Below are 22994 nucleotides of genomic sequence, written 5' to 3'. Positions count from 1 at the left end.
GTAATTGAGTTGCAGCTTCGTGAAATGTAGACCACCTGGAACGCGTCCCCATTCTATGGTACTGTAGTTGGATGACGTGGTAACTATACGGAAGTAGTAAACATGGAGGTCCCCACCACGGACGGCGTGTCTGCACCTCTGCCTGGAAGATGTGCTTTTTACGTGGAAAAGAAAAAACGATACTGCAAAATGATAGTTGGAAGTGGAAAAGCATATTGTGGGGAACATGCTAATGCGGTAAGTAGAGCAGGACACCACCACACTGTTTGACACAACTGTCAAAATATTCCCAGCCACGGCTAGCCCCATAAACTACCCCCTGAACGTGGGGGATTTGTGTAGGTTACTGTTATGGCAACTGAAGATAGCTGACTAAACTTCACTCCATGGTGAATGAAGTTTCAAATTAACTCCACCAACGGAGTGATGCAGAGACCAGGCGAAGTGGAATTAATCTCCGACTACATCGATTCGGCCATAGACTAACAAAATATGGATGAATCAAATGCCGCGTTCATGTGCCAGTCGGAACTAGGGACCTCAAATGTTAGATGCAGCACGTGGATAACTACAACCAAATTCCCGAGTTTCCTAGTTCCGACTAGAACGTGAACTAGACTGTAAAAAAAACATGGATGAAGCCATCACCCCATTGTTTCCAATGAGAATGCTCAGTGGCACATTTGATTATCAGGAAGTCATTTCAGCATGTCACCATCTTACTACATGGAGGAGTTTTTGGAAACGTTGCATGTACAGTTTGAGTTACTCTAGGACAAGTTTCCTCAACTGGTGTTCCGCAGTCCAAATTTGGCATGCAGGAGGTTTTTATTTGTCCCCACAACTTTTCTAAGCATAAAAGACTAAAAACACCAGGAAATCAGCTTCAAGTGATTTTCATTTAGGAAATATATTCCCAAGTATTCACACACAGAGAGAAACGTGTTTGTATACAAATGTAAGCAAGTTTTGAAATGATCTATATGGGATTCTTGCGGTCAAATTGCAATTTACAAATTATTTGTAGTTATGTTCCGGCCTGACCATCGAGTCATAGAAAAAAACGGCCCGCGGCTGAACCTAGTTGATGATCCCTGCTCTAGGAAGTGATGTTGCAGGCCAGCTCAGTGCTGCCACCTCTCATGGAGTAACTCAAATTGAATGCTGACCAAGGTACTGCAGGCCGGCATTAGCGACAAAATTATCTTTATAACATTGTCTGTGTATGATTTTAAAGTAATCGGTTCAAATTAGGGATGCACGATATATCGGTGAAGATATCGGAATCAGATATTAGCTAAAAATGCCAACGTCGGTATCCGCCCGATGTCTATATAACGCCGATGTGAAAGCTGACGTACATACCTATATGACATAATGACGCCACAAAAAATGTTGTATTACATGTGCAATAGCGTCACTGCTCTGAGCTTCACGACATACTATGGAACATCGTTTGGGTCTTGGCGTGTCAAAAAAGACACACGTCAAATAACACTTTGTGTTAAATAAGCTTTTAATTTGACACTTGTCAAATAACACAGTTCTATTATAGAATGCTGTGTGTTCTCAATTTGCACATGCAAGCCAAGCTCCACCACTACTATCAGTAGTACTGTCAAAGCTGTACAAACAAGTCTGCAAACAAGCCACGAACCCTGCTGCCCAAAGCTAATGTTATAAGCAGCCAGCTAGCTTCATCTGGCTAGTGAGGCTCGACTGGACCAGGTTATATGTTGTGAAGCTAGCCACAATAAGTATTAGGCACAATCGTGGCATTTGTGATTTGCCTTCAAAGTAAAAGTAACCCTTTGAAAGTGATACCCACAGAAGACAACTGGGAAGAGTTTACACAAATATTAGCATTGTAGCTCTTATCACAGAACTGTGACTGTGAAATCACCTCCCCAGTCAGCCAATTGTGTATTGATATTAATATTTCACTGTACAGCTTTACCTAAGGATTGGGCATCAATGAAATGGGGTATCAGTCTACTCAATACCCAATATATTTTTTCCCAAAGTTATCAGACTCCAAACCATCCACGCAGTATTGTTTTTCCTCTGGAATACTGTACAATAAACATAGGTTGACAATAAATGAGGCTCAATTCACAGTTGTTTCAGTAAGGCTGTACAGTGAAATAAGTATGCCCCCAATGCAATTATAAAGTATAATACATCCAGTATGATTAACAGATTTTTGTCAAATTAACAAATTGTTGTCTTTTGACTTTATATAACATTCCAACCTCGTTTTGCATGATCGATTCAATTATGGCATACTTCTACAATTTGTATTCATTTGCATCACTGTCAATTACATATTTTATTTTGAAGGCTAACTGCAAAGTCCACTACTGTGGCTAATTCCTATTGTGGCTAGCTCCACATAGATTGGTCTGACCACCATTAATCAAATAAGAACTGTTTTATAAATTAGGGTTAATTTAGATGACACCTAGCTATATAGTTACAGTTGAAGTCGGAAGATTACATACACTTAGGTTGGAGTCATTAAAACTTTTTTTTCAAACACTCCACAAATGTTTTGTTAACTATAGTTTTGCAAGTCGGTTAGGACATCTACTTTGTGCATGACACAAGTAATTTTTCCAACAATTGTTTACAGACAGATTATTTTACTGTGTCACAATTCCAGTGGGTCAGAAGTTTACATACAGCAAGTTGACTGTGCCTTTAAACAGCTTGGAAAATTCCAGAAAAAGATGTCATGGCTTTAGAAGCTTCTGATAGGCTAATTGACATAATTTAAAAATATATAATTTATTTGTCACATACACATGGTTAGCAGATGTTAATGCGAGTGTAGTGAAATGCTTGTGCTTCTAGTTCGGACAATGCAGTAATAACCAACGAGTAATCTAACCTAACCATTCCAAAACTACTACCTTATACACACAAGTGTAAAGGGATAAAGAATATGTACATAAAGATATATGAATGAGTGATGGTACAGAACGGCATAGGCAAGATGCAGTAGATGGTATCGAGTACAGTATATACATATGAGATGAGTAATGTAGGGTGTGTAAACAAAGTGGCATAGTTTAAAGTGGCTAGTGATATGTGTATTACATAAAGATGCAGTAGATGATAGAGTACGGTATATACATATACATATGAGATGAATAATGTAGGGTATGTAAACATTATATTAAGTAGCATTGTTTAAAGTGGCTAGTGATATATTTTCCATCAATTTCCATCCATTCCCATTATTAAAGTGGCTGGAGTTGAGTCAGTGTGTTGGCAGCAGCCACTCAATGTGGCTGTTTAACAGTGATGGCCTTGAGATAGAAGCTGTTTTTCAGTCTCTCGGTCCCAGCTTTGATTCACCTGTACTGACCTCGCCTTCTGGATGATAGCGGGGTGAACAGGCAGTGGCTCGGGTGGTTGTTGTCCTTGATGATCTTTATGGCCTTCCTGTGACATCGGGTGGTGTAGGTGTCCTGGAGGGCAGGTAGTTTGCCCCCGGTGATGCGTTGTGCAGACCTCACTACCCTTTTTTAATGCGAGTATAGTACCTTTTTTTATGACCGGCCTGATGGAAATGGGAAAGAAATTTGAACTTTCCAAATGTCTACAAAACAAAATTTGCTAGACAAGATATCTTTTTGTGTCTGTAAAATTAATTATGCGAGAAATGTTGGTGGAAATGCTTTTATTCGCAAATATGGATATAATAACATATCAAAGTACAATTGGAATCACGTGATGACTTGTGGTCCTCCTACAACTCGTCTGGAAAGCATGCTGTTTATTAGGATACAGATGAAATAAATGATGATGACCTTCACAGGGTAGTGAAAGTGCAAGGTGATGAGCTTGATTCTCCTTTCTATTAAATACGCAGGGTTTTATTCAGGTGACATGATCATTGATACTAGGCTGCCGTTTGACAAATACAAATATTCTTGCTCTTTTGTCCATAATAATCTCATGATATAGGCTATAGATGCGCTCTAGCTAACCGCTCAATACTGTATCTGCATTCTTTTGGCTAGAGCCACTTTTTTTAAAACCATCAGTAGAGTTGAAAATGCGATGGAAACCCATTTAACTTGTATTTTATATTTGGTACATGGAATTTAACAGCAAAAGGTATTTTTATGTGCATTACGTCATCACGCAGAGCCTTTTCTCTGCACCTTTGTACATTTGATGGAAACCTATCTCATATGTTTTTATGCTGATTTTTGAATATACACATGAAATTCTGCCGCCAATTGGATGAAAACCTAGCTATTAGGAGTGATATATGTTTCATATTGCAACTTCTCCTCTTGTGCTGTGTTTAGGAAAAGGACTGTGAGAAAAAAAGAATACCATGTCCTCTGGATCCAAAACAGTAAGTTGGCACTTGGGAGAGACAAAATCCCGAATTTTAAAAAGGTAAATTGTACCATTTCAGGAGAACCTCTAAATCTATGATTTCATCTGTCTTTGTAGTACTGTATTCGAAGATCTTTTAGCAAAACATCTGAAGAAGTGCAACTCCAGAGAGAAACCCAAACCTGTAAGTTGAATATACACTGAACAAAAATATAAACACAACATGTAAAGTGTTGGTCCCATGTTTCATGAGCTGAAATAAATGATCCCAGAAATTTTTCCAACTCACAAAAGCTTATTTCTCTCAGATTTTGTGCACAAATCCGTTAGTGAGCAAAAAAGGCCACTAAAACATGTCGTTTTGTCACACAACACAGATGTCTCAAGTTTTGAGGTAGGGTGTAATTGGCATGCTGACTGCAGGAATGTCCACCAGAGCTGTTGCCAGAGAATTTCATGTTTATTTCCCTACCATAAGCCACCTCCGACGTTGTTTTAGAGAATTTGTCAGTTGTGAGGCCAACCTGCCTCACAACCGTAACCACGCCAGCCCTAGACCTCCAACATCCGGCTTCTTCACTTGCAGGATTTTCTGAGATGAATTTCTGCACAATTTGTCAGAAACCGTCTCAGGGAATCTCATCTGCATGCTCGTTGTCCTCACCAGAGTTTTGACCTGACTCGAGTTTGACGTCGTAAATGCTTTTAGTGGGCAAATGCTCACCTTCAATGGCCACTGGTACACTCGAGAAGTGTGCTGTTCATGGATGAATCCCAGTTTCAACTGTACCGGGCAGATGGCGTCGTGTGAGTGAGCTGTTTGCTGATGTCAGTGTTGTGAACAGAGTGCCCCATGTTGGCAGTGAGGTTATGGTAGGGGCAGGCATAAGCTACGGACAACGAACACAATTGCATTTTATCGATGGCAATTTGAATGCACAGATACCGTGACGAGATCCTGAGGCCCATTGTCGTGCCATTCATCAGCCGACATCACCTCATGTTTCAGCTTGAAAAAGCACGGCCCTATGTCGCAAGGAAAAGTACACATTTTCATGGAAGATGAAAATGGCCGTTCTTCCATGGCCTGCATACTTACCAGACATGTCACCCATTGAGCATGTTTGGGATGCTCTGGGTCAACGTGTACGGTAGCGCGTTCCAGTTCCCGCCAATATCCAGCAACTTCACGCAGCAATTGAAGAGGAGTGGGACAACATTCCACAGGCCACAATCAACAGCCTTCTGGTCCTTCTGTAGCTCAGTTGGTAGAGCATGGCGCTTGTAACGCCAGGGTAGTGGGTTCGATCCCCGGGACCACCCATACGTAGAATGTATGCACACATGACTGTAAGTCGCTTTGGATAAAAGCGTCTGCTAAATGGCATATATTATTATTATTATATATTATCAACTCTATGCAAAGAAGATATGTTAAGCTGCATGAGGTGGTCACACTAGATACTGACTGGTTTTCTGATCCATAACCCTACTTTTTTTTAAAGGTATCTGTGACCAACAGATGCATATCTGTATTCCCCATTTGTTCAGTGTAATTATGAGAATACATACCCAGGTATCTCAAATACATTGGCCTAAATGTCCCTTCTATTAGCCTAAATTGATTAATCTTTCTTTCTCCTATGCAAATGTAGCTGTTCTATGTGCAAGATATTAATGCTGGACCAGCCATTGTTGAGGACACCCTCAAAGATGAGGTAATGTCACAGCATTGAGTCACTAAAGTGACATTATATACGAGAAACTGGGTGTATGTCTTATGAGCAGAACCTTAGAAAGATGCTGACATTACCTACAATAGAGAGACACCATGATTAAGGCCATACTTACATGATTCACTTTTATTTAGGTACCTTTATCAGATCGCAGCAAAGCAGAGTTGAACCTGCTCATAAAAAAACTGAAGACTGCCGTCAAAGGTAAGCAATACCTAACAGCATTCACTGACATGCTGAACATGATTAATCCAATGTGGTGCTTAATGTATGAGCCCCCAATGTTTCTGCAGGGTTCAAATGCAAACATGAAGAAAATATACAATCTCACCCTGCTCTCCATGAAGCTTTGAATGATCCAAAGAATGGGGACTCTGCATTCAAACACCTGAAGCAACAGGTACTTTAATTTAATCTCACATGATTTGCATTCATTTATATACATTATCTTTCAATATAAATTAATGTATGATTTGCCTGTTTTAAAAGGCGTCCCTTTTAGGAAACATGGAGGATTTGCACCTGCTTGGACCTAACAGGTGTTTTGTTGAGTTTGGTGCAGGGAAAGGCAAGCTTTCCCACTGGATCCATGTCGCTCTGAAAGCCTATGACGACATCCATTTCCTGCTTGTGGAAAGATCAAGCGCTCGTTTTAAAGTATAACACCACCTGTTAAGCTATGTTTTATCTTTCAACCCGTTTATACATAAAGTGATATATTTGGCTGTGCACACATCTTCACTGTTAAGTAATTGTCCCCCCAATTCATTCTCATTCAGGTAGATGGCAAACATCAGAATTCTGATACCAAATTTGAAAGACTACAAGTGGATATTCAGCACCTTGATTTGCGTAAGTAACTACATTTAAAAGACACATTTTAATTTGAATAATATTTATTCACATTAAACAGTCAATCAGTTATCATGTAAAATACATCATCACAAACAGACACCCTACCCTGTTAGTGTTTTCTGGAGGTGAAGTGGATTATACTTTTCAACACAGTGAGAGAGATGCCACACCCTCTAAAAATGTACCCGATGGGATCACCCTTCAAACACAAGTTGGCACTGACAAATTGCCTGAAAAGCACACTTATATATTATGAAGATTAGAAGAACTTGTACAGCCAAGTACATAGTTGATTTAAGAATTGAACAAAGCATTAGCAGGCACGTTGAGCTTTTCTGAAACCTTTTCCTGTTATTTGCCTTTAGGTAAAGTTCCTCTCCTCCAAGAAAAGGGACTTCCAGTGGTTGGAGTGGGCAAACACTTGTGTGGCGCAGCAACAGGTAAGACCAGGCACTACATCTCTGAGTACTAGGTCTCACCGGGGGGAAAGATCTTGTACTGGAATCTTGAATGGTGTTGAATTTTGAAAGGCAACATAGAAGTGATTCCAAAAAGAATAGTTATTGATTAATGCGTCTTTGAGTCACTCCTTACTCATTAACCTCCACCACACTGAATAGACCTTGCTCTTCAATGCCTACTGGGCAGCTCAGAGACTGCGCCCCATGGGATCAAAGATCAGCCACCCAGCAAGCGCTCAAAGCTCCAGCAGCAGCCTGGAGAGTCTACAGGACCGGAGCTTCAGCCCATTCCCAGGGTGGCAGGGGAGACAGCTGCCGGCCAGGACCTGAGGGTGGGTGGGGTGGCCATCGCCTTGTGCTGCCACCACCGCTGTGACTGGAGGCATTATGTAGGCAAGGAGTTCTTCAAGGAGAAAGGACTTGGTGCCTCTGAGTTCGCTGCCTTCCTGCGCATGTCAAGTTGGGCGACCTGTGGCTCGAGACAAGCGAGACAGACCTCTCCACCACAAGGTCAAACTGACCAAACATTTGAGGAAGAGGAGCATGAGGCGACAGAAGAGGCTGAACTAGACAGCTTGGAAGGGTGAGTATTGCCATTGAGCTGTAGAGACATACATTTCACCCATGTTGCATAGTCATTGTAACATAGACTGAAGACCTGTCGTCACATTGTGTCCAACATAAACCTCAATTGCTTCATCTTTTTTCTTCTTCTGTGCTATTAGAGTGTTGAATGCTGAGGACCGTGAACACATAGGACGCCTGTGCAAGCTGCTGATTGACCAGGGCAGGGTTCACTTCCTGCAGCAGAAGGGATTTGACTCCCGCCTACTCTACTACACCAGCTCAGATGTTTCTCTAGAAAACGTGTTGCTGACTGCACTTCCCGCCTCGCGGTGAAAATAAATTCCATTGACAGTGCAACCTGCACGGTGCACGGGCAGCACAACTCTCTATTTTGAGCAGTGCTATTTATCTTGATACTTTTCCTCTTTTTTTTTAAGCCCAAGAAAGCATGAAACCTGTTTGCAGTTACAGAAAACATTACACTGGTAACAGAAGAAAACAGACTGTTAACAAGGCAAAAAGCTCAGGACATAGCAGACAAGACTATGGTTGGAGTCAATTCCATTTAAAGTTTAGTCATTTAATTTTTGTAAATGTATTTTTAAAATGTCCAGGAAATTAAGTGGATTTGACAAGTTAGATTTCCCAAAAAGAGAAAGAAATGCTTAAAAGGACATGCTTGACAAGACCAGGCAGTCACCACATGGAAGACGAGACTTTGTCCACAACAGACAAGGCAGGAACCGACAGAGGCCAACATGAATGACTGCTACAGTAGGTCACAGTAACAGTGCAGATTCTGCCACAGCTTCAAGGGTCACATTTAGTTCTGAGGTGTAGTTTGACTCCGGTGCTGAAACAGACATTTCAAAAGGACAGTATCATTAAAGAGCAATTCCGGGGTCTACAAAAATGCAAATACCTTTTGGCACGATTTGTTCCAGGAACAATTAGTAATATCATAAATATTCATAGTAGTCAGCAAATGACAACGTGTCTTTGGAAGCTAGCTAGTGAGTCAAACTGCACTAGATGGCACCGTACAGAACGTAACGTTAGGTGGATGACTTGAGGACTTTTCTCACCTCTTGGGACTGGGAGTGGTACCGTTAGCTTGTTTGCCTACTTTGTTTTTCTGCGTGGATTAAACTTGAATAAACTTTTCAATAATATGTCAGCTTACCCTGCTATTAGTCAACAGGTCACCATACAGTTCAAGTACATATTTGTTGGTACATACGATTTACACGATGCATATTTAGCATGGCGTTAACTCTTTTCCGTGCCTCCTGGCAGTAGACGCGCATGAAATCTCGGCCAAACATCTCTCTGTCATCCTCTTCCTCATCCTCAGATTTATTCGGGGCAGCTGGCAGCTCCACTTCATATGTTAGAGGGTTGTCTCTGAAATTCACAAACCTGCAAGTATAGCGAACATGATGAATGAAGATTAATTTGTTTTGATATAAAATACATTGATGGAAATCTTTTGCTAGTTTTAATATGAATATAAAGCTTTTGGAAATACAATTAATGACTCATGGCTTACGTATTCGTTTACCCGCTTTTATTAAGTTAATTGTTGCCGATCTGGGCCAATACATTTGTTTGTCTACAGCCCACTCATCCCCAAAACAACCAATAGCTCCCATCCCTAGACATGGCACTCACCTGAGGTTGTTCATGTCCTCCATCATTGAGGGAATGTCATGTAGCTTATTGTTGCTAAGCACCAGCGTGTCCAGGCTTCGCATGTAACAGATGTTGTCAGGCAGGAACTCCAGTTCGTTCCTCTGCAGCCACATAGTATGCAGCTTCTCCATTCTGGACAGAGCAAGCACATATGTATGTAGTTTTTTTCTCTTGTGTATTTCTATCGAAATGCTGTGCTTGGATATATGGTTATGGTAGATGTGTGTAAGCCTACCTGTGGATGTCATGTGGTAAACTCTGCAGCCGATTTCCACCCATATCCAACCATTCCAGGGCAGGCAGACTCACCACACTCTCTGGGATCTCTGTGAACTGGTTCATGGAGAGATCCAAGTGGCAAAGCTTCTTCAGGTTGCTAATCTGAGGACAACAGAACGGGAAATTAGCACAGTGAGGGACAAGCACATGAATCATAATGTACCTAGAAGGTTCCAATAAAGGAATATATATATTTTTTTAAACACTACTTCATATTCATCATCTCCAGAACCACCCCAACATCAACATATGTGAAAATGGAACGTTTCTATGTTTTGTAGTAAAATATTGAGGAAGATAAGTGTTCCAATGACATCAACAAATTAGTAGGCAATGCCTACTCACAACTGGTCAAAATCACACGATGCACACCGATGATGTCATTGGAAATACTTAAATTCCTATATCCTTTTAATTACAGCACATAAAAAAGCACAATTTTCACATATGTTGATGGTGGGGTGGTGCTGGAGAGAATGAATATGAAGTTGAAAAATGGTTTAGTTTCCCTTTAACGTTAAACCAACAATCATGCCATGTTGGGTACCTCTGAAGGCAGCTCGTCAAGGTCCCTGTTCATTGCCAGCTCCAGTTTCTCCAGGTTCTCACAACAGCCCAGTTCTTCTGGAACACTTTGCACTCTATTGTAGCTCACCAGCAGCTCCCTTAGCCTGGTCAGTTTACCTAGAGAGGGAAAGCTACACAGTAGGTAATGTGTTCTGACATGAAGCACAAGTCATCACCCACTGGGCACAGACGTCAATTCAATGTCTATTCCATGTTGGTTCAACATACTTTCAATGAAATTAAGTGGACACTACTTTGATTCAACCAGTGTGTGCCCAGTGGGCAGCGTCTGTGATTACATTCATTGAGGGGATGTTACATGTAACTGGTTTACTGACCAATCTCTTTTGGGATCTCTGTGATGGCATTTCGGGACAGGTCAAGAACAAGCAGATTCTCAAAGCTGGAAACGAAGCGGGGGATTGTCTGTAGTCCAACCCTGTGAAGCTGCCACTCCATGAGTTGAGGAAAGTGAACCAAGGCTTGAGGCAAAGTCTGTCAAAGAAGAGTATTCAACATAAAAAAATGTTATCTGGTGCTATGCTTGTCAATTTTCCCCAAAAGTAGAGTTTGTGTAAAAACACTTGCTGTTCTATTTTGATGACAATCATACGGCATAGAGTTAAGATGACGGAAGGTACCTTCCATTCTTCTTTCTCTATCCTTAAAATGACACGTCCTTCCTCTGTCACCACCTTCTCTTTCAGCTTGGCCAGTATAATCCGATCTTCCCAGTTATGTCTCACCCTTTGGTATAGATTTACATTTACTTTTAAGTCATTTAGCAGACGCTCTTATCCAGAGCGACTTACAAATTGGTGTAGAGCAATACGTCATAGACAGGTCCAAGTTATCTCAATGAGTTTGGTCTCATTCACTTTCTATTAAGATGATGAAGGATAAATATCACTCACCTACCTACACCGGCCCGTTGTTCTTGTTGCTTCTGCAGATCTTGTTTCGTTTTCTTAATTCTAGTCTCCCAAAGGGACTTGATAGAGCTGACGGAGCCACTGCACACTGCCACCCCGGTCATGGTGACTCTACACCAACTGTTCAAACAGCTCCCAAAAATGTCTAAACTCAAAACAGGACTGGAGTCTGGTTGATCACTGCTTCCCTTAATTAGCTAGACAAGGACAGATGCAGGAAATTCTCTGCTCAGATGTATTGACTGCAGAAGGAAACTCACTCATAATGATGATTGATAACATAAGATTATGTAGCCTGTTTTTTATTTGGATCTTCATTCATCTTCCATATCAAGAGGAGATTACTCTTTCACATAATTGACAAAAATAGACTGTAAAGTTCAGGGAAGCACGAACACAATGTGCGAGTTAAAAACCGATTGGAGCACAGCTGTAGTAGTCCTGTAAGAAATGGTAAAATAGTACTTTCTAGATTGGACAAATTTGCTTCAAGAAAACCCTTGTAATGAATTCCTCACAAATCTCTTCAGTGTATTCCATTGTGTTGATGGAATAACTTCTTTGCTTTGAAAATCTTGTAACAGAGTAGCAATAGACCTCTTCCCATGTCTGTCACTGGTGATGAAACGTGACCCTAGAGGAGGTCTAATTTTAGTCAGGGGTAGAACACTGAAAATAGTGTTGGTGGTCACATGCTAAACTTGGCACATGGACTTCTGTCTCCCCTGACAACACATACCTTCAGGAGATGGTAGAAAGAATAGAGTGAAATAGTTTGTGGTGGAAAACCTTCAATGTCCATGCAACATGTTTGTCCTCTGTTTAACAGGGAGTGAAATAAGAGTAATTTAGGATCAGCTCTATTTGTTTCAAAATCTGAAAGACAGACTAAAAGATTGAGCAATGGTCAATGGAAAGATGGTTACATTTTAAATAGACTGTAGACCTATGTGATCTATAGACCTTTTAATAGCCATAAATAAATACTGGAAATGTTCAACCTGTACTTCTCTCCCATGCTTTACTTTCAGGTTTGGTGACAACTTTTCAGTTCCTATAGATAAGGGCAGTCAAACTCATTCCATGGAGGGCCTGGTGCAAGGTTCGGACCAGATTTGCACCCCCCAAAAAAAAAAAAAAAAAAAAACATTATTTCATTATTGTTGGACAAAAATACTCTAAAAACACCAGCAAAATTGTGCTTTTAATTTTTAAATACTGTTCCAAATGATTCCCAACATAGAGATATGTGCTCGTATACAAATCTAAGCAAGGTTACACATTATGGTTCAGTCACATATTGTATGTTTGGGCTTCTTGTGGTAAATTTGTAGGATTACAAATTATTAGCAATTCTGTTCAAGAACAAAATTGTCCCACGGCTGAATCAATACTGAACAAAAAAATGAACGCAACATGTAAAATGTTGGTCCCATGTTTCATGAGCTAAACTAAAAGATTCCAGAAATGTTCCATATGCACAAGAAGCTAATTTCTTTCAAATGTTGTGTACATATTTGTTTACATCCCTGTTAGCGAGCATTTCTCCTTTGCCAAGATAATCCATTCAGCTGACAGGTGTGGTATATCAAGAAGCTGATTAAACAGCATGATCATTACACAGGTGCACCTTGTGCAGGGGACAATAAAATGGCACTCTAAAATGTGCAGTTTTGTTTCACAACACAATGCCACAGATGTCTCAAGTTTTGAGGGAGCATGCAATCAGCATGCTGACTGCAGGACAGTCCACCAGAGCTGTTGCCAGAAAATTTGTTTAATTTCTCTACCATAAGCCATCTTCGTCATTTTAGAGAATTTGGCTGTACGTCCAACCATCGTCACAACTGCAGACCCCGTGTAACCACGCCAGCCCAGGACCTTCACATCCCTCTTCTTCAACTGCGGAATCGTCTGAGCAGGGGGTATTTCGGTCTGTAATAAAGCCCTTTTGTTGAGATAAACTCATTGGCTGGGCCTGGCTCCCCTATGCCCTCCCAGGCCCGTACCTTTGCCCAGTCATGTGATATCCATAGATCAGGGCCTAATGCATTTATTGAAATTGACAGATTTCCTTATGTACTGTAACTCAGTAAAACCTTTGAAATTGTTGCATTTATATTTTATTTCAGTATAGTTGATCCCTGTCCTAGTGTCTGCTGTTTTTTTCCTTTCAATGAAAACCTAGGACTCTGTTCAATCTGTATTGACGAAACGTTACAGAAACTAAGGTCATTTCCAAATTGAGCTGACATAGCTGTAGATCGATTAAGAGAGAACCCGCAGACCCTCTGCCCTTCATTCATAGAATGAGATTGACACGTGATATAGATAAATGAAAGGCTTTATTTTGCCAAAATAATGAGCTTCACGAGTTTTGGGGAACATATAATTCACAACACAAGAACAAAGCTTTACACATTAAATGTATTAAACTTGTTTTCAGGATTCACACTATCAGAAAGAACAGTGGTTGTCGAGTCAGTCTGGCATTTCTCCTGTCCCGTCAAATAATACAATCTCCCTTAAGTACAGAGAGATCACAGTACACATTCCCCAAAATCCTACACTAGGTGTTCACTTCCAACCATAATTTTTAAAGCAATACATTATCTGACAGCAATAAAAGCAGACTAACAGATACATTTATCAAACTTAACAATTGTAGGAGCCTTATGTCCACTCATAGCAGATGTGTACACTCACAAGTGCGTGTTGTGCAATGATGCTTTTCAAGGGGAATCACTAAATCACACACTCTTGAAAAGAGCTTTCTAGTGTTGCTGAGGGAATTTGTGGGGCCATAAAAAAAATAAAGACAAGCCCTTGCACCTTTAAGGTTATTCCCTGGTTTCGGCACCAATACCCTTAAAGGTGCAGGGCCTTTTTTTACAGAGCCATACAGTATTTCAGAAATAGAGTAGGTTTACTAAAGGTCTGTTTTCCAACATTCAGCAAAAAGCGCTACTGTTCCTAACCATCCTATGTCAGTAAGGCAACCGGAAGAGAGAAATAAAACTAAGGCAACACACAAAGATAAAACAGCCTGCAACTTGATATTAGTTTCACAATGTTGAGTAGTAGGTAACTTGTAGTGTCTGTGGCATGTGCAGCCATTCATATTCTGAGGAAGAAAGGTTTTGGAAGGCCAAGGAGACGGGAGCAGTATGGGGACAAGTAACACCCAGTCAATGTGACTACCCAGAGAGTCAGAGTACAGTAGACCATTTTCACATAATCATGGTGACTGGTTTTGCGTCTCAGAGCTGCATTCAGAGGAGGCCGTCCATGGTGCCGCAGGCTCATTTTAGGTCCAGGACCATTGATGCTGGGTTCTCCAGGTAGTCCGTCCACAGGTTCGAGAACCGCGCCATTGTGGCCCCGTCGATGATCCGGTGGTCTGCCGACCAGCTGACATTCATGATGTGAGCTTTCACCACCTCGTCCCTTGAGTTAAACCTCGGCAGGACCTGAAAGGGGCATGAACATGTCAGGAGATTATTATTCATAAAGCAATCAAGACATACATAACCACCAAATAAATATAATGTAACAAGTACAGAGAGTCATGAGGCTCAGTCAGGCATCTGTATCGTGTCTGCACCTCCCAGTCAGCCAGACACATACCCACTGAGCTAAAAACCAACACTCAGCTCCCATTATCAGCCGAGTTCCGTACCCCTGTGCTTCTCACCATAGCCATCATGGACAACATAGAGTTGAAGTTCGAAGTTTACATACTCTTAGGTTGGAGTCATTAAAACTTGTTTTTCAACCACTCCACAAATTTCTTATTAAACTATAGTTTTGGTAAGTCGGTTAGGACATCTACTTTGTGCGTGACAAGTAATTTTTCCAACAATTGTTAACGCACAGATTATTTCCCTTATAATTCAATGTATCACAATGCCAGTGGGTCAGAAGTTAACAAACACTAAGTTGACTGTGTCTTTAAACAGCTTGGAAAATTCCAGAAAATGTCATGGCTTTAGAAGCTTCTGATCGTGTAAATGACGTAATTTGAGTCATTTGAAGGTGTACCCTGTGGATGTATTTCAAGGCCTATCTTCAAACTCAGTGCCTCTTTGCTTGACATCATAGTAAAAATCAAAAGAAATCAGCGAAGACCTCAGCCAAGAAAAAGTTGTAAACCTCCACAAGTCTGGTTCATCCTTGGGAGCAATTTCATCTGTACAAACAATAGTACGCAAGTATAAACACCATGGGACCACACAGCCGTCACACCGCTCAGGAAGGAGACGCATTCTGTCTCCTAGAGATGAACGTACTTTGGTGCGAAAAGTGCAAATCAATCCTAGAACAACAGCAAAGGACCTTGTGAAGAAGCTGGAGGGAACAGGTACAAAAGTATCTATAGCCACGGTAAAACGAGTCCTATATCGACATAACCTGAAAGGCCACTCAGCAAGGAAGAAGCCACAGCTCCAAAACCACCATAAAAAAGCCAGACTACGGTTTGCAACTGCACATGGGGACAAAGATCGTACTTTTTGAAGAAATGTCCTCTGGTCTGATGAAACAAAAATAGAACTGTTTGGCCATAATGACCAGGGGGGGGGGGCTTGCAAGCAGAAAAACACCATCCCAACCGTGAAGCACGGGTGTGGCAGCATCATTTTGTGGCGGTGCTTTGCTCCAGGAGGGACTGGTGCACTTCACAAAATAGATGGCATCATGAGGGAAAATTATTTGGATGTATTGAAGCAACATCTCAAGACATCAGTTGAAGCTTGGTCGCAAATGGGTCTTCCAAATGGACAATGACCCCAAGCATACTTCCAAAGTTGTGGCAAAATGGCTTAAGGACAACAAAGTCAAGGTATTGGAGTGGTCAACACAAAGCCTCAATCCCATAGAAGATTTGTGGGCAGAACTGAAAAAGCGCGTGCGAGCAAGGAGGCCGACAAACCTGACTCAGTTACAGGAATTGGCCAAAATTCACCCAACTTATTGTGGGAAGTTTGTGGAAGGCTACCCGGAACATTTGATCCAAGTTAAACAATTAAAAGGCAATGCTACCAAATACTAATTGAGTATGTAAACTTCTGAGCCACTGGGAATGTGATTAAAGAAATAAAAGCTGAAATAAATCATTCGCTCTGCTATTATTCTGACATTTCACATTCTTAAAATAAAGTGGTGATCCTAACTGACCTAAAACAGGGAATTTTTACTGGGATTAAATGTCAAGAATTGAGGACTACCGAGTTTAAACGTATTTGGCTAAGGTGTATGTAAACTTCAGACTTCAACTGTAGCTGATAAAGTCATTTAGGATTCACAAACCTGGATCTTTCCCAGAGCGCCAATCGCCACCTCTGAAGGCAAAATCACTGGCTTTGCATACGTGCCTCCAATCTGATTCAAGGGAATACACAGATACATGACATGTAAATACTGAACAAGCGACCCATGCAAGCATAGGAAACAAATAATGCAGTAGCTAGCAGTCAATTACTATTCAAATAAGCATTACTAGATGAATACCACAAAGCCCAACCAGTTTGATTTATGAGTATTACTTAACAAGCGCATCCTCCGAGCTTTAGCATTAGTTTCTCCCAAGGCCCCCAAACCCCACCCCCTCTCACCGAGCCGATGTTGGAGAGGGTGAAGGTGCCTCCTGTGAGGTCGGCCGTGCCCAGCTGGCCCGTGGCGCCCAGAGTCTGCATGCGGTTGAGCTCCACGGCAATCTCAAACACACTCAGCATCTGCACATTCTTCACATTGGGTACCAGCAGACCCCGGCTCGTGTCCATGGCCAGGCCAATGTTGTGGGACACCTGGTTGGAGGAGACGAAAAAGAAGCTGACCCAGTTTGGGTTCTCAATCTTTTCGACGGGGGGGGGTTTGAGAAGTTTAAACACTCTTCATGTTCATGTTAATGATTGCTTCTATTTCTACCGTCCAGAATTGTGCTCGCCGTGATCAAGCACAAATACACAATGTATTTTAATATTTTGATGCGTCATTATCTATAATAACACTGCAATATCTAGAGCTGGGGGACCTTCCGGCAGCCTTACCTTGTAGGTGATGTTCTGAACAGCCTCGTCCACCGAGGCGTTGAGGATGGGGAAACGGAGTAGGCCCAGAGAAGCAGCCTGCTCAAACAGACAAGATATTTATCACCATCACAGCAAACAGACTATTTCTCCAAATCCTCCAACATAGTCCTTTTGGTATGGTATGGGGCGGCAGGTAGTCTAGTGGTTAGAGCATCGGACTAATAACCGGGAAGTTTGCAAGATCGAATCCCTGAGCTGACAAGGTAAAAATCTGTCGTTCTGCCCCTGAACAAGGCAGTTAACCCACTGTTCCTAGGCCTTCATTGAAAATAAGAATTTGTTCTTAACGGACTTGCCTAGTTAAATAAACTTTTAAAAATGGCATGATGCATCCCACTGCATCATGAGACTTATGACACCTGTTGCAGTGAGGTTGCTCTCCAGACATAACAGAAGCCATTTAAGCCGTTTAATTTGTCATAATAATAATAAGTAATTTGGCATGGGTGGTCATAAACTGACATGAGCTTATAACACTCATTCCAATGTCATAACAATCATGCCAAATAATGTGTTATAGTGCCACCTTGCCACCTCACTATAACACTTTATTTGGCATGATTGTTATGACATTGGAATGAGTGTTATAAGCTCATGTCAGTTTATGACCACCCATGCCAAATGACATATTATTATTATTATGAGAAATTAAATGGCTTCTGGTGTTAAAAGTTTATTTAACTTGGCAAGTCGGTTAAGAACAAATTCTTATTTTCAATGACGACCTAGGAACAGTGGTTTAACTGCCTTGTTCAGGGGCAGCTTGACACCCAAATGTCACCTCACAACATCATTATATTATGTCAGGAGTCAAAGTTCACCTTGATGAAGAAGGGCATGTAGCTGAGCTTGACACCACGAGCCTCTGACAGGCCCTTCAGCTCCTTGCGCAGCTGTACCAGCCTGGTCAGGTTCACCTCATCACAGTACCCAAAGTGGGGAATTTTCAAGGCGGCAGTCATGGTCTTTACCATCGCTTTGTGGAAACCTGGTCATTCCAAGGATTACAATGGGAAAAAGGGATCACCCATAGTGATTATTAACTGAATCAGAGATGTATCCCAGAAAGCAAATACATTTACTGGAAGCATTAACCATCTCTGTAAAACTGCCTCTACCTTTCAGGGGCTCAGTGCTGTCCGTGCCCGAGAAGACAGGCCTGGAGATTGCAGGGAGCGGAACACTTGGTGGGAACTTCGCCTTGGGCTTGACACCCGAAGAGGGGGCGGATGCTGTGGGAAGTGGAGGCTGAATCTCGTGGAATGGGGTCAGGGGTAAGATGGCCCCTGTCTGTTTGGCCAGGAAGTTGAGGATGTCCTCTTTGAGGATCCGTCCGTCTCTCCCCGTTCCGACCACTTCACTCAGCTTTATCTGAGAAGGAGTAATGAGACAGACAGGTGAACATGAGGTAAAGGAATAATGGGGAGTGGCAATGAGGTAAAAGGCCAGACAGGTGGACATTAGTGTGGTGGGGGTCGATACACTTACATATCGCAATGTTATTTATTTGTTTTATATATATTTTTACTGTAGATAGCTGTAGTTGGCGCTTTTTAAACAGTGAGACACCATGTTTTCAGCAGTTATTTTCCTGACTGATCAAAACTCATTTTCTCATGCTCTCTTGTCTCTCTGTAGTAGAACATACAGTGAGCAATATGTTTGGAACATCATATTGCAATACATATCAGCACCTTGGTATCGTGATAACATCATATGGTCCCTGGCAATTCCCAGCCCTAGTGGACATCCACAAAATCCTGCACACCTATTAGCTCTCTAGGATGACCATTGGTACCACTGGTTAAAGGGGCAGTGTGCTGCTATACTTTGTGTTGACAGTGTGTGTATGTTTTAATAACTCACATTGTTCTCCATAGCTAAACGACGGACTGCAGGGGTGGCCTGGGTCTTGTGTCCCTTGATTTCCTGGTGTGTGTGCTCATCGTGTGACATTGCCGGGGTCTCCACAACATCCTCCTCATGGGCCACCTCTGAAAGATTGACCACAAAGTCACCATCACCACCAACCATTGGGAGTCAATGTTGTTTTCGGACTTCCAGATATTCTGTTGTGTTTCTACATTTGTATTTTTATGATGAACGGTAATATAAAAAGGTAAAGGAAATGGCTTCAATGTTTCCAGTTCCAACTGTTCTGAAAATGTTCACTGTCAGCGACTTCATACATAAGAAGTTGGGAGATTCCCATTACTCTAGTGTTGGTGCCCTACCTACCCGGACCGGACTCTGTCTCGATATCCACCAGCGCTGTGCCCACTAAGGCTGTAGCATCCACCTCATAGTAGAGCTTTTTAATGACACCGTCATAGCGACTTGTGATGGTAACAGATGCCTTGTCACTCTGTACCTCACAGATGCTGTCAAACTGAGACACCTTGTCTCCCTCCTTTACATACCTATGGGAAGAGAAAGAGACATGGAACCCTAACAAAATATGTATCTTGGAGCAGCAAATCTTGGAGCAGCAAAGCCCTGTAATAATTGAACTTGTGTGCCTTCTAGTGGCAACTCTTATAAAAACCTAATTCATAAAAAAGTGGTGTACCATATTTTGAAAACATACCATTCCTTCACCGTCACCTCCATGATGCCCTCACCAATATCTGAAAGTTTGAATGGCAGAATTGGTCCTGGTGTGACTGTAAAAAGAACAAGTGATCATTAAAACAACATTAATTATTTAGCCTATAACTTCCACATAGCCTTATGTCTATGACATCTGTTGTAATAGAACTGATTTAAAATAAAATATTTTTAACATAATTTGAACCTGTAAGATTGATTGTTTACAGCCTGTGTGTACACTGTCAACAGCGTTCTTACTTATTGGGCTAGTTCGCTTTGAATGGTACAATGCCCGGGTGGTTGGAGATTTAATTTAAGGACCAAGGGAATGGTCTAAAAAAAAAGCAAACCCACCCCCCAGCACCGGGCCCTGCAAAAAGAACACGCCTCAGTTGGAATATACTGTTAGTGCAGAAGCCTACTCACCATAACTTGTGCGAAAAAACCTAGTGCTGCACAGCTGAGGGATGAAGACAGAATGGGGATGGAGGGTGTAGTCTGGTCGGCCAGTTTGGACCCTGGAGCAGCAACGCTTGTGCCGGTGTTCCAAAATCTGGGATGATAAACATTGACAATAAAGAGATCCATGTCATTACCATTAATTTGATGGGGTTGGACACTGCGGGAGCTCGCTACTTCTATACACAGCATCTTTAGTTATTATATAGCATGACTGTTGGGTAGCTATAAAAAGTTAACTAGATGCAAAGCAAGTTAAGTTATTTAATATCTAACCAATTTAACATCCAACAAAGTTAAATCGTCAATACCAAAGTGTTGTAGCCATTCATGGCTAAATTGTTTATCGAAGTTACTTTATCTAACGTTAACTGGAAACTTGTTGAAAAGACATTGTAACCATTGGCATTCATGTTCAATTCTGTCATCACACACAACGTCAAGAGTTTGAGTCAATTTGTTGGCTAGCTACATATTTGGGCTAGTAGTAGCGAGCAAATAGCATTTTTTGTCAATACAAAGCAATGTCGAAATATTTAATTTCAATCCCACCGTAGTGTAGACTAGTTCACTAACGTTAGCCATTCAGCTAGGTAGCTTGTTTGCTAGCAGCTGCATAGGTAAAGTCTCTATATGGAGGTATAGTGGCAGGTTTTCTAAACGTATGATACTTGTGCATCATCAACTATTTATGCAAAGTTTTCAGGTGGGGATTAACATTTGGAAAAACTCAAATAAACATACCAAGCGTCTCATAAATGTGAATGAGCCTCTAGTAAATGCCGCCATCTTTGTTTTCTTTCGGATCTGACGGACAATGCACACCCCTTTCAATGGCCAATCGCAGATCAATCACAAATAGGGCAGCGTGAAGGGATTGTCCGCTCCTAAATAGAAAACAAGTCAGTTTTGACTGGACTAGTGGTCCACTAGTATATTCTGGACTGCTAGTCCAGTCAAAATAACTAAATTGGTGTTCCATTTACCTTGGCTGTTTGATTCACTAAGAAAGTTCCTTAACACTTTATTTGAGGGGATGTTGATAATACATTCATTATCCATAACACATACGCAGTACAACCAAATATATGTCTAACTAATCCAAAATAGTTCATATGTGTCGTTTACAGTGGGAGCATATTATTCATAGCGGGCAGAACAAGCATGGACGTGGGAAAAGCCAAGCACGAGCTAGCGAGATCCCATTGGCGCGTTGTAGCATATATTTGCATATTTCAATACGGGAACGCCTCCCTCGTGAATTTCTCGTCAAGTCTATAAAACTAAGTGCACTGTGATTTTAACATATTCTAGTTTAAGGAACATACATGTATTTACTGAGCTAAGTAACCCGTGACTGGACTGCCTCTCACTACCATAGTTGGGAGTGAGAAAAAGTTCTAAACGGATGCTTCAGCCAAAGAGTTTTACAACTAAACCAAGATAGACCACAGCCTATTGTGTTCAATGGGAATAAAGAGTCATAGTGGGCAGAAAAAGCAATGAGGTGGGCAGATTCAAGCACAAGCTAGCGAGATCCTATTGGCGCGTTCCAACATATATCTGCAAATTTCCGGTAGGGAACACATATTATGTGAAGTGTGCCTGTGCAGAAACTACATTCGCCTTTGCACTCCTTCTAAGCAACGCGATTTTTAAAAGTTCTGCAAACGGTAAAAAACTTAGTCCACTCTGTTCATAACAGATTTTAGTTTTGGGATAGAAAAAACGATTTTGAAATAAAAATGTTTCATCGACGAGAAAATGTGCCGAATATCGGCCAAAATCCAACTCGTTCCATCTCACACTCTGTGTCTGTGTTACAACATTACTTGAGGCGATGTTAATGGGGTTAATAGTGATGGACCAGTAATTGAGGTTTGCTGGTTTGAGTCCCTGAGCTGACTATGTGATTAAGTAAACCGACTAGGTGAAAAATCTGTTGATGTGCCTTTGAGTAAGGCACTTACCCCTTATTGCTCCAGGAAGTAGCTCTGTTTATGAGTGTCTGCTAAATTACTCAAATGTCAAATTTATTAGCAAATTCATAACACATACGCAGTGCAACTTTACTTGAGGGGATGTTAATGTAACAGATGTCATTGTACTTCATAATTCTCTTGTGTTGTATTTTTAAAGAAAGGACTGTCCAGTCAGCGATCGAGGTTTATTGGTGTTTATTCTGACAATAGACACAAGGAAGCACATTAGATGTGCAGGACAACAGTATTTTCATGGCTGTAGATTTGTGATTCGTTGCTTGTCAGTCGGTATCAGACTAGGTTTTTTGTAATCAAACATCAAAACAATGACAAAAATAGTACAAAATACAATCAATGTCAGTACCTGACGATAGATAGAAGAAGCAAATTAGATTTGCAGGACAGTATGTTGATGGCTGTAGATTTGTGT

The 22994-nt window shown here is 41.3% G+C and overlaps 3 protein-coding genes and 1 non-coding gene across 4 annotated transcripts; 1 reads left to right on the top strand and 3 right to left on the bottom strand.

The window, feature by feature from the left end:
* The first annotated feature begins 27 nt into the window (after positions 1 to 27).
* Positions 28 to 9505, top strand: trmt13 (tRNA methyltransferase 13 homolog). The gene is made up of 11 exons (XM_046302397.1): positions 28 to 237; positions 4323 to 4372; positions 4474 to 4540; positions 6012 to 6074; positions 6227 to 6296; positions 6386 to 6492; positions 6582 to 6749; positions 6872 to 6944; positions 7313 to 7387; positions 7568 to 7991; positions 8134 to 9505. The coding sequence occupies exons 1-11, from the start codon at positions 103 to 105 to the stop codon at positions 8306 to 8308; spliced, it is 1407 nt and encodes a 468-aa protein (XP_046158353.1). The 5' UTR covers positions 28 to 102; the 3' UTR covers positions 8309 to 9505.
* lrrc39 (leucine rich repeat containing 39) lies at positions 6539 to 11810 on the bottom strand. The gene is made up of 8 exons (XM_046302409.1): positions 11428 to 11810; positions 11155 to 11260; positions 10852 to 11008; positions 10494 to 10630; positions 9903 to 10048; positions 9647 to 9799; positions 9216 to 9394; positions 6539 to 8828 (listed from the first exon to the last, which is right to left on the bottom strand). The coding sequence occupies exons 1-8, from the start codon at positions 11547 to 11549 to the stop codon at positions 8755 to 8757; spliced, it is 1074 nt and encodes a 357-aa protein (XP_046158365.1). The 5' UTR covers positions 11550 to 11810; the 3' UTR covers positions 6539 to 8754.
* A 1961-nt stretch (positions 11811 to 13771) lies between these two features.
* LOC123991354 (lipoamide acyltransferase component of branched-chain alpha-keto acid dehydrogenase complex, mitochondrial-like) lies at positions 13772 to 21454 on the bottom strand. Its single transcript, XM_046292863.1, has 11 exons — positions 21327 to 21454; positions 20550 to 20676; positions 20122 to 20197; positions 19773 to 19954; positions 19401 to 19528; positions 18653 to 18905; positions 18356 to 18522; positions 17493 to 17570; positions 17058 to 17249; positions 16753 to 16824; positions 13772 to 14915 (listed from the first exon to the last, which is right to left on the bottom strand). Exons 1-11 carry the CDS (start codon positions 21369 to 21371, stop codon positions 14748 to 14750), a joined length of 1488 nt encoding a protein of 495 aa, XP_046148819.1. The 5' UTR covers positions 21372 to 21454; the 3' UTR covers positions 13772 to 14747.
* Positions 15016 to 15148, bottom strand: LOC124015819. Its single transcript, XR_006835219.1, has one exon. It is a non-coding gene; the product is annotated as a small nucleolar RNA SNORD94 (small nucleolar RNA).
* Positions 21455 to 22994: the final 1540 nt, after the last annotated feature.

This window comes from Oncorhynchus gorbuscha, linkage group LG02, assembly GCF_021184085.1.
Source record: "Oncorhynchus gorbuscha isolate QuinsamMale2020 ecotype Even-year linkage group LG02, OgorEven_v1.0, whole genome shotgun sequence".
Lineage (NCBI taxonomy): Eukaryota > Metazoa > Chordata > Actinopteri > Salmoniformes > Salmonidae > Oncorhynchus > Oncorhynchus gorbuscha.
This window is presented reverse-complemented; position numbering and strand designations above follow the sequence as displayed.